The sequence below is a fragment of the Sinocyclocheilus anshuiensis genome, unplaced genomic scaffold (genome assembly GCF_001515605.1).
Source record: "Sinocyclocheilus anshuiensis isolate Anshui unplaced genomic scaffold, SAMN03320099.WGS_v1.1 scaffold798, whole genome shotgun sequence".
Classification (NCBI taxonomy): Eukaryota; Metazoa; Chordata; class Actinopteri; order Cypriniformes; family Cyprinidae; genus Sinocyclocheilus; species Sinocyclocheilus anshuiensis.
The window spans coordinates 69,336-82,131 of NW_015542359.1; the positions used below are offsets into that span (position 1 = coordinate 69,336).

Consider the following 12,796-nt stretch of genomic DNA (forward strand, 5'->3'; position numbering starts at 1 on the left):
ATTACTTCATACACCTATGAGAACAGCATGACAGCTTTGCTCATAGTGCACTTTCTGTTCCCTAATTAATAGTCAATGTTTGAGACATGGGCTTGTTTGAGACTCAGTGCAACAACTGTTCATACTGAATGTATACTTTACGCCCTAACATATCGAGAGACATGGCTGCTAAAAACCAGTATGGGTGCGGAAAATGTTTTAAAGAATATGTTGAACAAAGAAAACGTCATTCATTTTTATAATTTTTTCATTCGTTAAAATGCAAAACAAAAAAAAATCAGCTATAAGACCTCTACAAATGTAGTGCTAACCTTGACGAAAGCTTGTTCATATGTTTTAATGTTGTTCAGGTGAGACTAAAGACAGAGGTTCACGTGTGTCAGTTGACTTGTCTGACATGGAGTCTGTACAGTAGATTAGCTATTTCAGTGGACGCTTACCACGTGAGATAGTGAGAATGAAGTTATGATTTTATGATTGCCTTGCGTAATGATCTTGCTCCTTTCCCATTACAAGAGTGAATGCGCCCTATGTACATTACGCACACGCACACACGCTGAGCGTACTGTATCTTTTCGACCTGCGTGTGTTTACACTTCTGCTCCGCTGCGCCCATGCCAACACAAATAACACAGCATGGGCGGAGCTACGAGTCATCGACTGGCCAGTCGCAGAAGAGCGGAACAATTACTGGCTAGATCGTAAGCCAATAAGACTGTTACTATCTGACTGCAGCGGCCAAAGAGAGGCTGTGCATGGATGGCACTAAATTGGGCACGTGTGTCCATGCACATGTTGACACTCGGAAAGTGAGGAGAGAGAGTGAGCCCAGAAAGGGAGCTGATCTGTGGGGTACAGTAGACTGGATCGTCGGAAAAGGTTTGCGTTGCTTGCACAGGTGCCCTGAAGTTGAGGTATGTTTTTTTTTTATAGTATTCTTTTATTATAATAAAAATAAATCGTTGTTTAGGGTGCATGCCACACAGGGATATTAGTGAATAGAATTTAGATTGCTCACTTTGACATTGGTAAGCTGTTATTTGATACAGTGTTCATGTATGTATCCTGTTCCTGCAACTCGGCATATGTGAATGTAACTGTCTGTGCAATCTATGTATGTGTATGCAGTTACATTTAAAATGCAAGAGAATACATTATATATCTATATATATATATATATATATATATAACTGCAATTAGGGAACTGTATATGTATGTTTATGTGTAGTGTATATATATACAGAACAATACAACCAAAGGCTTAAGTGACCCAAATCACAACTGTCATTTTCATTGCTGCTTAATGTCTGAGCAGCAGAGAGAGAGAGTTACATACTGAATGTGAAGAGTAGACAGCGAAATGGATTGGAGGAAGACCGGAGGAAATAGATATACTTTGTTTTTAATATGGGTTGCAATGAATAGAGGCACACTTGAAGAGAAAGAGAGACAGTAAAAATGGTTGGGGGAGGGGAAAGGCACATGAGGCAGTCAAAAGTGAGTGTGTTTGTGTTTTGCTGCTGCCTCTACCCTGTCCTTGTGTGTGTGTGTGTGTGTGTGTGTTTACCAGAGGGAGAGGAGAGAGAAAATGAAGAAGTAGAGCGACCCTAGCTGCCTTCTTTAACCACTAGTGTTAAAGCATCCTGCTGCACCCCCTCCCCCTATTTTCCTGCTCTAGACGATACACACTACACAACCGAATCATGCACACACTTACACACTTTTGCACAGGCATGCATGCTCCTCTCTTTTCTGTGATCTCAGAGAGTCTAGACAGACCCCATGTACTCTGTACTGGCTCAGACAAAACAGTATGGATGAAATAAATTGAATAATGAAATTGGGTGTATTTGATTTTATTGAAATAGGGTTTCTTTTTCAACATGCAGTAGGGTCTGAAAGACTACGATGAAAATCTGAGATTTTAAATGTAATCTGAACCTTGGAAGAATTTAAAAAAAGTGTAAAATAAAGAAATCACGTGAATAAATTACAGTTTAAAATATATTAAAATACAACAACTATTTTAAATTGTTATATATTTCACAATATTACTGTTTTTGCTGTGCTTTTGATCAAATAAATGCAGACATCCTCGTCATAGGTTTACTTAAAAAATAATATTATTATGGAAAACCTAACTTCAGTGGTTTGATTCACATTAATTTTTTCAAGTTTTGGCATTTTGTTGATTTTATTTGATCTCAGGAATTTATTAAGGTCATTGTGGATTAATTATTGGAAAGTCATTTCATTTCCATTTGTATTCATAAATTTTGAATGGGAAACTTTTATCTAAATTCAGTCTTTAATAATGGAAAAATTATTGTGCTTCCTATTGTGTTGTTGATTGTTCATATTGCTCCTGTTATTGAAACCCTCCTAATGAAATACATTTTAAAATTGAAATGTGGTTTATTTAAATTGATTTGAAATATGGTTTGTTTTTGAATATGCAATATGATCTTAGAGATTACAATGGAAATGTATTTCAGATCTAATTTGAACCTGGAAATAAACAGAACATTTTAGCATTTAAAAAAGTGTAAAATAAAGAACTGATAAATGAATAAGACATATTAAAATTTTTATTGCAAATTTGTGGCATTGCCCATTGAAGGTCAGATTTCTTTTAGCACAAAGTGTACCAATAGTGCATGTAGACATACATACATTCTGACATTCATGTAAATTTAATTTAACTTAAATTTGTATGCTCATCAAAAAATTTGGAATTAAAAAATATATATGAAATGCAATACATAAGCATCTAGTGTTCTCTGACATTTGGGCCCCACTATTTCCGAAGTTTGCACATTTTGTAACGTTGTTAAATACCCTCTAGTCAGCCTACTATGTTTTTTTTTTAAATGCATGTTTCTGTCTTTTCTCTCTTCTTTGCATTCATTTTACACATACATTTTTATTTTAAAACTTTGACTTTTAAGGGTATTTCCCTCTTTTTTTCTATCTCTCTTTCCCACAGTCATGCAGTCCACAGAATCTATTTCCTCTCAGCCATCACAGGATTCACTAAGCTCCAACAACAATTTCATGTTCAGTGATGATGAAACAGATGGTTTCCTGTTGGAGGACAGGGACAAGCCCCATGGAATCCATTTGACTCAGTCAGGTCTCCCTGACAGAAATGTTCACAGTATGAACAGGGAGCAGGAGCATCCTGGATCCCAGTGGGCATGTGACGGGTTCGTTGTGTCTAGTGACCCTGAGAGATCACAGGACAACAGTCATGCTAGGTCAACGTCTTCATCCATCTCATCATATCTGTCTCTCTCCTCGTCATCTTCATCTGTATTGGGATGGAGTAGCTCAGAGAGTGAGCAAGGGAAAAATGGAGGAACTAAAGGTGACCTGCTGTTTGCTCGTAAGGTGAGAATTTTTCTACCAATTCTTAACCCTTTACACATGGTGTTAACATATGTGTCGAGTGGTCCAATCAAATGTAGTCAGTGGAGATCCATGACTTTTTACCTGTAGTATTTATATGCATCACAAATGTGACTTTTCTTATGATTAAGGGGCTCTGAATTTCTTGCCTATGTCATATACTGCATCAGTGTATTGGATGTGCATGTTATTAAAGGGGTTCTATTATGCTCTTTTACAAAGTCTTGATTTTGTTTTGGGGGTGTACTAGAACAGGCTGTCATACTGGGTTGTTCGAAAAACACATTATTTTTCACATATTTTACATTATTACAACACCTCTCTCCCCAGTCTGGCATGAACGGCTTGAATAGTTCCTGTATCAAATGAAGGCCCGCCTTCTGAAATACGAAATGTGTTGTGATTGGTTAGCTGGGCCAGTGTGTGTTGTGATTGGCACCACTCGGCGCCTGGTTGGGGTGCAAGTTTCAGTGTAAATATTGCGTCAAAATCAAATCCATTTCAGCGCAATTTAAACCCGGATGATTGTAACCACTCTAAGTTCGTCTGCCTTGGGAAAACTAGCATGCCTCCGACATTGTGATAACACTCGTGGCCTTCTCTAGTGCAGCTCAACCAGGTCTCGTCCCATTTGTAAGTATTTGTGATATCACAAATCCCGGAAAATATGCGTTGTAGTCCAAACGAGTCGTTCGTTGTAGTTTTTGAAAAGTGATTTCTGTTAACTAAAATATCTCCTTTTGAATTGGACTTTGAGCTTTGTAACTTTGCAGATCTTTTTTATGCTCAAACAGCAACATTACAGACTAACTAAAGTTGAAAAAGTGAAAAAGCATAATAGGACCCCTTTAAAGCATAGAGATGTTTTAATACTTTGCAGAATGTCAACACACTGATTATGAAAGATTTCAGAATTTTGATTCTGCAAACAATGTTTTGAGCAGAAGAGCAGTTTTGTAGTCAAGTACCTGTACTGAATGAACTTAAGATGTGCAAGCTTCACATAACATGATCTACAGTACTTTTATTCATTTAAATGTACAGTCAGGTCCATATATATTTGGACTCTGACACAATTTTCATAATTTTGGCTCTGTATGCCACCAGATTAGAATTAAAATGAAACAATCAAGATGAAATTGAAGTGCAGATTTTAAGCTTTAATGCAAGGGGTTGAACAAAAATATAACATAAAATGCTTAATAATTACAACCCTTTTTATACACAGCCCCCTCCTCCATTTTCAGGGGCTCAAATTTAATTGGACAAATAAATATAATCATAAATACAATTTTAATTTTTAATATTTTGTTGAGAATCCTTTGCAGGCAATTACTGCCTTAAGTCTGGAAATCATGGACATTATCAGATACTGGGCTTCCTTTTTTATGCTTTGCCAGGCCTTTACTGCAGCTGACTTCAGTTGTTGTTTGTTTGTGGGTCTTTCTGTATTTAGTTTTGTCTTCAGCAATTGAAATGCATGGTCAATCGGGTTGAAATCAGGAGACTGACTCGGCCATTATATTCAGAATATTCCACTTTTTTAGTTTCAAAAACTCCCGGGTTGCTTTTGCTGTATGTTTTGGGTCATTGTCCATTTGTACTATGAAACGCTGCCCAATCAACTTTACTCCATTTGGCTGAATCTGGGCAGAAAGTATATCCATATACACTTCAGAATTCATCCAGCTGCTTCTGTCTTCTGTCATGTCACCACTAAACACCAGTAACCCTGTGCCACTGGAAGCCATGCATGCTCATGCCATCACACTGCTCCACCATGTTTCACAGATGATGTTGTATGCTTTGGATCATGAGCTCTTCCAAACCTTCTCCATACTTTTTTCTTCCCGTCCTTCTGGTACAGGTTGATCTTAATTTCAGACATCCAAAGAATGCTTTTCCAGAAGTGGTCTGGCTTTTTAGATGTTGCTTGGCAAAGTCTAATCTGGTCTTGTTTGCACCTTGTGGTGAACCCTCTGTATTTGCACTTGTGAAGTCTTCTCTTGATTGTAGACATTGACAGTGACACGCCTACCTCCTGGAGAGTGTTCTTCTCTTGGCTGGATGTTGTGAAAGGGTTTTTCTTTACCATGGAGAGGATTCTTCGTTCATCCATCACTGTTGTCCTCTGTGGACGTCCATGCATTTTTTTGTTTCTGAGCTCACCAGTGCATTTTTTTTTTCTCAGAATGTTCCAAACTGTTGATTTGGCCACTCCAAATGTTCCAGCTATCTCTCTGATGGATTTGTTTTGTTTTTGAAGCCTAAAAATGGTCTGTTTCACTTGTATGGAGAGCTCCTTTGACCACATGATGTGGGTTTACAGCAACAGCTTCCAAATGCAAATGGCACACTTAGAATCAACTCCAGAACTTTTACCTGCTTAATTGATGTAGAAATAACGAAGGAATAGCCCACAACTGTCCATCAAATGGCTTTTGAGTCAACTGTCCAATTACTTATGGGCCCTTGAAAATGGGGGAGGTACATATTACAGAGCTGTAATTCCTTAAGCTTTCCTCCAATTGTGATGAGAATACCCTCAAATTAAAGCTCAGAGTGTGCACTTTAAGCCCATATTCATTATATAAATGTAACTTGAATATACTTGGTTGTGGTCACCAGCTAAAATAATAAAAGTTGTGCCTGTGTCCAAATATATGTGGACCTAACTGTATTTATCTGGCAAATACTTTTATTTAAGGCAAACAGAACATGTTCTGAGAACAGATGGTTCTTTTCTCTATAGGAAGACACAGCAAAGTTTAAAACCCTTATTTTAGCACAGTGGTTGATTACCAGGTGGTCCTTCACTGTCCTCCAGACCAGGACACATAAGGATGCATTAGTGTTTACACCAGAACTTTTTGACTCCATTTGCATATGCATTTAGTGCTGTCCACTTGTGATGTATTTTACTGTATGTTATTATTGGTTTTGTTGAGCACTTTGGTCAGTGTAACGCTGAATTTTAAATGTGCTCTATAAATAAAACTTACTTGCTTACTATGTGATTGCCTAAAACCGATATTAATATCAGATGCAAAAAAGATCTTAAAGAGTTATTAATTGAATATCAGGATCGTGGCTTTCTCTCCCTCTCAGTGTTTAGAACTCCAGGGGTATGTTCGGCCTCTGCTGGAGCTTCTAAATGGACTGAAGAAAGGGCGATTTGACAAAGGTGAGACAAAAGCAAACTGTTTCTCTGTGTGTCTAGGCTTAAACATCACTCTTTGTAAGGATATACAACCGCTGTAATTGGCCTGTAATAAACTGTATAGTTTAGAGTGTAGCAACCCTTTTATGTGTGTTGTTATTTATTTCTCTCTGTTCTCTTATTTTTTGACTCTTTCATTTTTGTGTGTCTGTGCTTTCCTCTTATGTAACACTGACAAGGTGCAGCCCAAGGCCTTATTAAAACTAAATGTCAATTTACTTTATTGTTTTCAGTTATTGCATGTTTCAATACACAAGCGGAAAAACATCAGGCTGTACAGGAAGTGATTGAATCTGACTCTTTCTGATGAATACTGAGATTGTATCAGTACATTTACTGCTTGTGATTGGCAGGTCTGAGCAGTTTTCAGCAGAGTGTTGCAATGGACAGAATTCAGAGGATTGTAGGAGTCCTGCAGAAACCACATATTGGGTGAGACAGTGTGAATATCAGTAAGAACTGTATTAGATGTTATTGAGATCATAACAGAATAAGCAAAAAGTTTGTTTTGCAGTATTTCAGAGTTGTTAGGTATAATCTTGTCTCTTTGTTTGCAAGTATTAATGACATTATCAGGGGTCCATCTTCTAAACAACATCTAAGCTTAATGCAACTTACGTATAAACATCAGAACAGAACTTTCTGTAGAAGGTGCTACAAATAAAAAGCCAGCAAAACAGCCAAAATTAAGCAATTAGTAGTTTAATTTGTGAAACGCCAGTCTGTGGAAATTGATTATATTTGCTACTAGCAGCTTCACACCAAATTTTCTGTGAATCAAACATGAGACCGTGCTATACTGATTGAATTTACATTTGTAAAAAATTTTTTATTTTTATTTTTTAAGAAATTAATGTTTTTATTCAGCAATGATACATTAAATTGATCAAAAGTGACAGTGAAGACTTTACATTGTTACCAAAAAATATATATTTTAAATTGTTATAATATTTCACAATTTTAATACTGTTTTGATCAATTAAATACAGGATTGGTGAGCATAAGAGACTTTCAATATGGGGTTTTCACATTTAATTTTCTGAAAAACCTGTCTTTTAACTTTATCAGTTGTTTGATTCACATTTTTACCACCAAAACAACTATTAATAGGACATATTCTTTCAAATTTGGCAGTTTGTTCATTGAATTTTTACTCGGTAATTCATAAAAGTTGTTATAGATTAATTATTATTGGAAAAAAACATGTATTTTTATTTGTTTTCTCTATTTTAAAGTTTGAAGTTAACCAACCTTTTTCTAAATTCAGTCTTTAATAAGGTAGGCCATTGTGCCTCCTGCTGTGTCACTGATTGCTCGCATCACTCCTATTATGCTATTGCAAACCTCCTAATTGCACATTGTTAAAAGAAGAAAGAACTATCTCGTCTATCTACATCTATACTATATAGATGAGAGCGAGAGGGTAAAAATCAGAACACGAGGTCATTCGCTGATTTGAGTCGAGCATGATATGGGTGCTTGTTGCTCTCATTTTGGATTTTCTAACCTAAATTTTTACTGCATTTTTACTATTACAGCTGCTGAGATTAACTAACTGTGAAAAGTGCTGATGCATCATTGTGCATCATTGATAATAACTGGATTTTTGGCAACAGTGCAGAGCTCAAGTCACTGATAGACTTGTGCTGAACTTAATTGAAGCTGAATGTAATTGCAGTGTTATTTTAGTATAACGGATGTAATCTTAATTTAATTCAAATTTATCTGCATATACATTTTAACATGAAAGTTTATGCATAATGCATTATAAACTATAGTGAACAACTGTCTATTTATAAAACTACTTTATACCATGGTCTGTCTGAATACTCAATTCTGATTGGCTGACAGGTATGCATTAAAACCGTTTAATACACAGGTAGTTCCAAGTCAGTTTAATCACTGTTCTATATTAAAGCGCTGCTTTAATTGATGCACACAAAACCAGACAGACACACAGAGAGAGAGAGAGAGAGAGAGAGAGAGGTCGGATATTAAAGATAGCGCTGCGCACACACAGAAACTTGTTGTCAGCGCTGCCCCGCAACTTGTATTAATAAAATAGCCTGGATACTGAATAGCTACATTATATTCCTCAGCAACGAGGTGGTAAAATCGCTGTTTTTGAAGTAACTTAAACACAGCTTCATTGTTTGTAGAGAGTTGTGCAGATGCCAGTAATGCACACACAACTGTCATCTCTCTCTCTCTTTCGATTGATCAATCAATGCTATAATTCATTCAAATAAATGTGATCTTACTATTTCATCTCTGTGTCTGATTTGAAGCGGGTAGAATGCTGGCGCTAACGAGCTGTAGGCCTAACTGATGAAATAACCGTCATTTTTACACTTTCGGTCAAATATTGCACCGCAAACATCATTAACAGCTTTAACTTTTCAGTGCTGGCAAATTACCATGGTATAACCTAATGCGATAATGCATGGCTAGCTTTGCATTAAACGATTTTAATGCACTTTGCAGAGGCAACCACTTGGCCTCCACATGGTGCATTAAAATCGTTTAATGCTAGCCATGCATTATCCCTTACTTAAACAAGGTTAATGATTCATTAAGATGCTGAAAAGTTATATTGTTGGAAGTTCACTTATTGTTCAAATTATTGTTATTATTCATATTATTCATAATGCACAAACTAATTGTAAAATCCAAATATATTATTAAACCAGCTGGGAGTAATATTCTACCCTCAAATTCGCACAGATGTAACCACAGTTGTAGTTCATCACTTTAAATATGGCTGTTTCGCTAATGTGTGGCATCAGAATGAGTCGAATTACTTATATAATTGACAATATCAGACTATATATTTGTCTGTTATTGTGTGCTCTTTTTTTTTTTTTTTACTTTTTTTTCCACTTTCCCTTGTTCTCTACAGAGAGAAGTACTTACCCACTTTGCTGCAAATAGAGGTGATGCTAAAGCTTTGGTTCCCTCAAGTGACTGCTCAAGTTTCTGTGACACCTAACCCTGCTGACCTTTCACCTCAAAACATTTCCACCCATGGCAGCAGCAATATCACTCCCCCACACAAGCACAAAGACCAATTACATATTCCAGTCAAGGTTAGAGATGCACACACGAGACACAGCATATTATCTGGTGCGCTCCATTTTATACTGTGTGATTTTGTAGACATTGATGCCTTTTTTATTCTCTCTTGGCTCTTGCAGAAGCGAAGATTGAACTGGTCAGACACAGATTCACCCTCCTCTTCTCCTCTCATGGTGTGTAAAAGCTCCAAACTAGAATGTTGTGAAGAGCAACATCAGTGGCCATATGTTGATGGAGGGGAGGGCTCTTCAGAGACTCCTCCCCTTTTCTCAAACAAGAAAAAATCAGACAAGCAATTTGGTGAAACCCTGGAGCACAAGGTTATCCGGTGGTCAGGTTCAAGACTAACATGGGTGCACATTGCGCCCATTTTCTCCCCACCTAAATCTGGTCCCTCTCATAAAGGCGGAATGGCAAAAGAAAGAGGAAGCAGAAATGTCCTCCTTCCAATTTCCCCTCTCACCAGCAGGAGCAGTCCAGCCATGCAGGACAGCTTTGTCTCTTCCACTACACCTTTTTCAGAGCAGACTAGATACCAGTGCCAGTCTGTGAGTTTAGGGACAACAAGTCAATTGCAGGAGTATGCCCAAACTCCACCAATCACAATGAAGCCTTCAAACCTTGTACAGCAAAGCACTATACAAACCTGATGCAAAAAAGCACAACCAGCTGAAAGTCTTCTCAGTGTCAGAGAAGAATTGAAGTATAGGATGTTGAAAGTTTTGAAGGTTGTATCTTGCAATGATTGCAAAAGAATTATAAAAAAAAAAAAAACTTTGAGAACTCAACATGTAAGATTTGAATTTTATATTGATTGGGTTGAAAATTTGGCTCTTTTGAACTTGAAACGATAGTACCTAAATTTAAGGTGAAGTAGATTTAGTCAGTCAAACAGATAGCCCTGCCCCAAAATCTTGACATTGGATGAGCCAGTGCTGTGTTGTGCTGGACGAGATGCTTAAACGCGCCCAACAGAGACACAGTTTTTACATGACAGTAAACATCCAAAAAATTACACATTTCACCTTTAATGAAATGTGATATCGCTTGTGGATGTGCTGTGCCCTCAAAAGTGTGTGTTTAAATCTGAGGGAAATTCTAGTCATTGACTATGCTTTAATCCTAAAACAAGTTTGAATTAAGACTAGACAGCAATAATTTTAATGAAAAGTTAACACAAGCTCAAGTCAGTGGTAGGACTTGGCATTTGAAAATATACCATTAAGATAGCATAAAATAAAAGGTTTAGTTTTTGCTATATTTTGTTTTCTCAAACTGCTACTGAGAATGCTGAGAATTACATTTGTTTTAATTACAGTTTGAAAAAGCAGCCAGTAGACAACACAATGCTGGTGTGCAAGGTCCTTTTTGTAGCTCTGAGGAAAAATGTAGCAGCAGCATAACTGACTTTTCAATATCTGATATATTATGAATTTATGAGTGGGTTGTAACAGAAGTTGTTACAGTTTCTTTTACTGCATTTTATAAAGGCAGTAATTTTGTCCCACCCTAGCGGGAGCTTTGTGAACTGGTTTGGGTGGTTTATGGGGACACAAACTAGTAAAATTAGAAAATCTAAAAATGCACAAAGTTTTCTGTAAGGGGTAGGTGTAGGGTTGGTGTTGTAGGGTGATAGAAAATACAGTTTGTACAGTATAAAAACCATTACGCCTATGGAATGTCCCCATAAAACATGGAGCTGCCTGATTCTGTACTTGATAAAATGCTTCTCTCCTAAACGTTGACAAAGAATCATTATTGAATAATCAAGAGAGTTAGTCTGATCTGATCTTGACTAATATACAATCTTTTTTTTTTTCTTTAGGTTTTTTTTCCTGAACAGGTTTTGTTTGTTTGTGGTTTTGATGATAATGCACTGTGATGAAACATGTTCAGATCTCCAGTGGTCTGTGTGTGTTTGTGTGTGTGTGTGTGTGTGTGTGTGTGTGTGTGTGTGTGTGTGTGCTGGCAGTGGTGGGTTTCTAAATGAAAATTAACCACTTTATTTATTTGCTGTAGAATCTTTGTCACACATCAAGCTGGAAGAACTAACCACAACTACTATACACATTATGTTAGCATGTCTAAATGAGTAATGTCAGATGGTCCGTGATGGAATATGACCAGTGGCTAATGGTGATTCTCAACATCATAATATGTAGGAAATTATGTAATACCCAGGTTGAAAGAGAATTTTTTTTTTTTTGGTGGAAAACCTCCTACTCTCACAGATGAGAATTTAAGTGCTTGAATGAGGCAGTTGAGTGATATTAGACATCTAAACAAGGGTCAAATGTCAGAAATAAGGAGGACAAAACCATCATAAATAGTGCTAATATGCCAACCTTTATTTATTCACTTGTTGATTTCAACATTTATTTATGATTATTTGTATATGTATTTATTATTATGGCAGCTGAGGTCATGGAGGATTTATTCATATGGCAGGTTTTTGTCATGGAATTGCTGTGTGGAAAATGAAAAAAAAAATGAAGGAAATCTGAAATTGGGAAAACTGTGCCTTTTCTCTAGAAACGATATGTATATTCTTATTCATACTCGTATTTGTTAATTGTGTATTTTTATCAAATGGTACAGAACACAAAATCTCAAAACTTCATGAGAAAACTGCATTTGGATACAGTAACAATTTACCACTAACTGCACAGTGAAGTACAGTAATTAGTATGACCAAGAACAAATATGTCAATGTGAACTGGTCATAGATATTTTCTGTATTTTCTGACCAGTCACTGCACGCAGTTGTGATGCATCCAGGAACCACCAAATTTCTTGGGTCAGTATTTTTGGAGCAGACAAATTATAATATTAAAATGCACGTATGCATCAATTAATTTCTAAAAAAAAAGAAAACTGATTTTCTGTGGCTGTAAACAATGTAACGAGGGACAAAAAATTGCACAATTTCACATGCTGCTAAATTATTGATTTAAAAAAAAAAAGATATTAATTGCTTAGAGTCCAGGTGCCCTTAGCAATAGAAATTTTTACCATGTTAAAACTCAGAACTGATATCTGTGTCAGCTTTATTATATGTAATTGACTTTTTTACATAATGATTTTGTAGAAATT

At 36.5% G+C, this 12,796-nt stretch overlaps 1 protein-coding gene across 1 annotated transcript; it reads left to right on the forward strand.

Annotated features, from left to right (window-relative positions):
- The first annotated feature begins 757 nt into the window (after positions 1-757).
- LOC107691877 (circadian-associated transcriptional repressor-like) lies at positions 758-11,204 on the forward strand. The gene is made up of 6 exons (XM_016490705.1): positions 758-914; positions 2,987-3,390; positions 6,517-6,592; positions 6,982-7,060; positions 9,528-9,714; positions 9,823-11,204. Exons 2-6 carry the CDS (start codon positions 2,989-2,991, stop codon positions 10,351-10,353), a joined length of 1,275 nt encoding a protein of 424 aa, XP_016346191.1. The 5' UTR covers positions 758-914; positions 2,987-2,988; the 3' UTR covers positions 10,354-11,204.
- The last annotated feature ends 1,592 nt before the right edge of the window (positions 11,205-12,796 follow it).

Bases quoted from the DNA above. Each gene is read 5' to 3' on its own strand.
- LOC107691877 (XM_016490705.1), top strand. From the start codon at position 2,989: ATGCAGTCCACAGAATCTATTTCCTCTCAGCCATCACAGGATTCACTA. The intron at 6,593-6,981 runs GTGAGACAAAAG...TGTGATTGGCAG, and splicing joins GAAAGGGCGATTTGACAAAG to GTCTGAGCAGTTTTCAGCAG. The intron at 7,061-9,527 runs GTGAGACAGTGT...TGTTCTCTACAG, and splicing joins CTGCAGAAACCACATATTGG to AGAGAAGTACTTACCCACTT.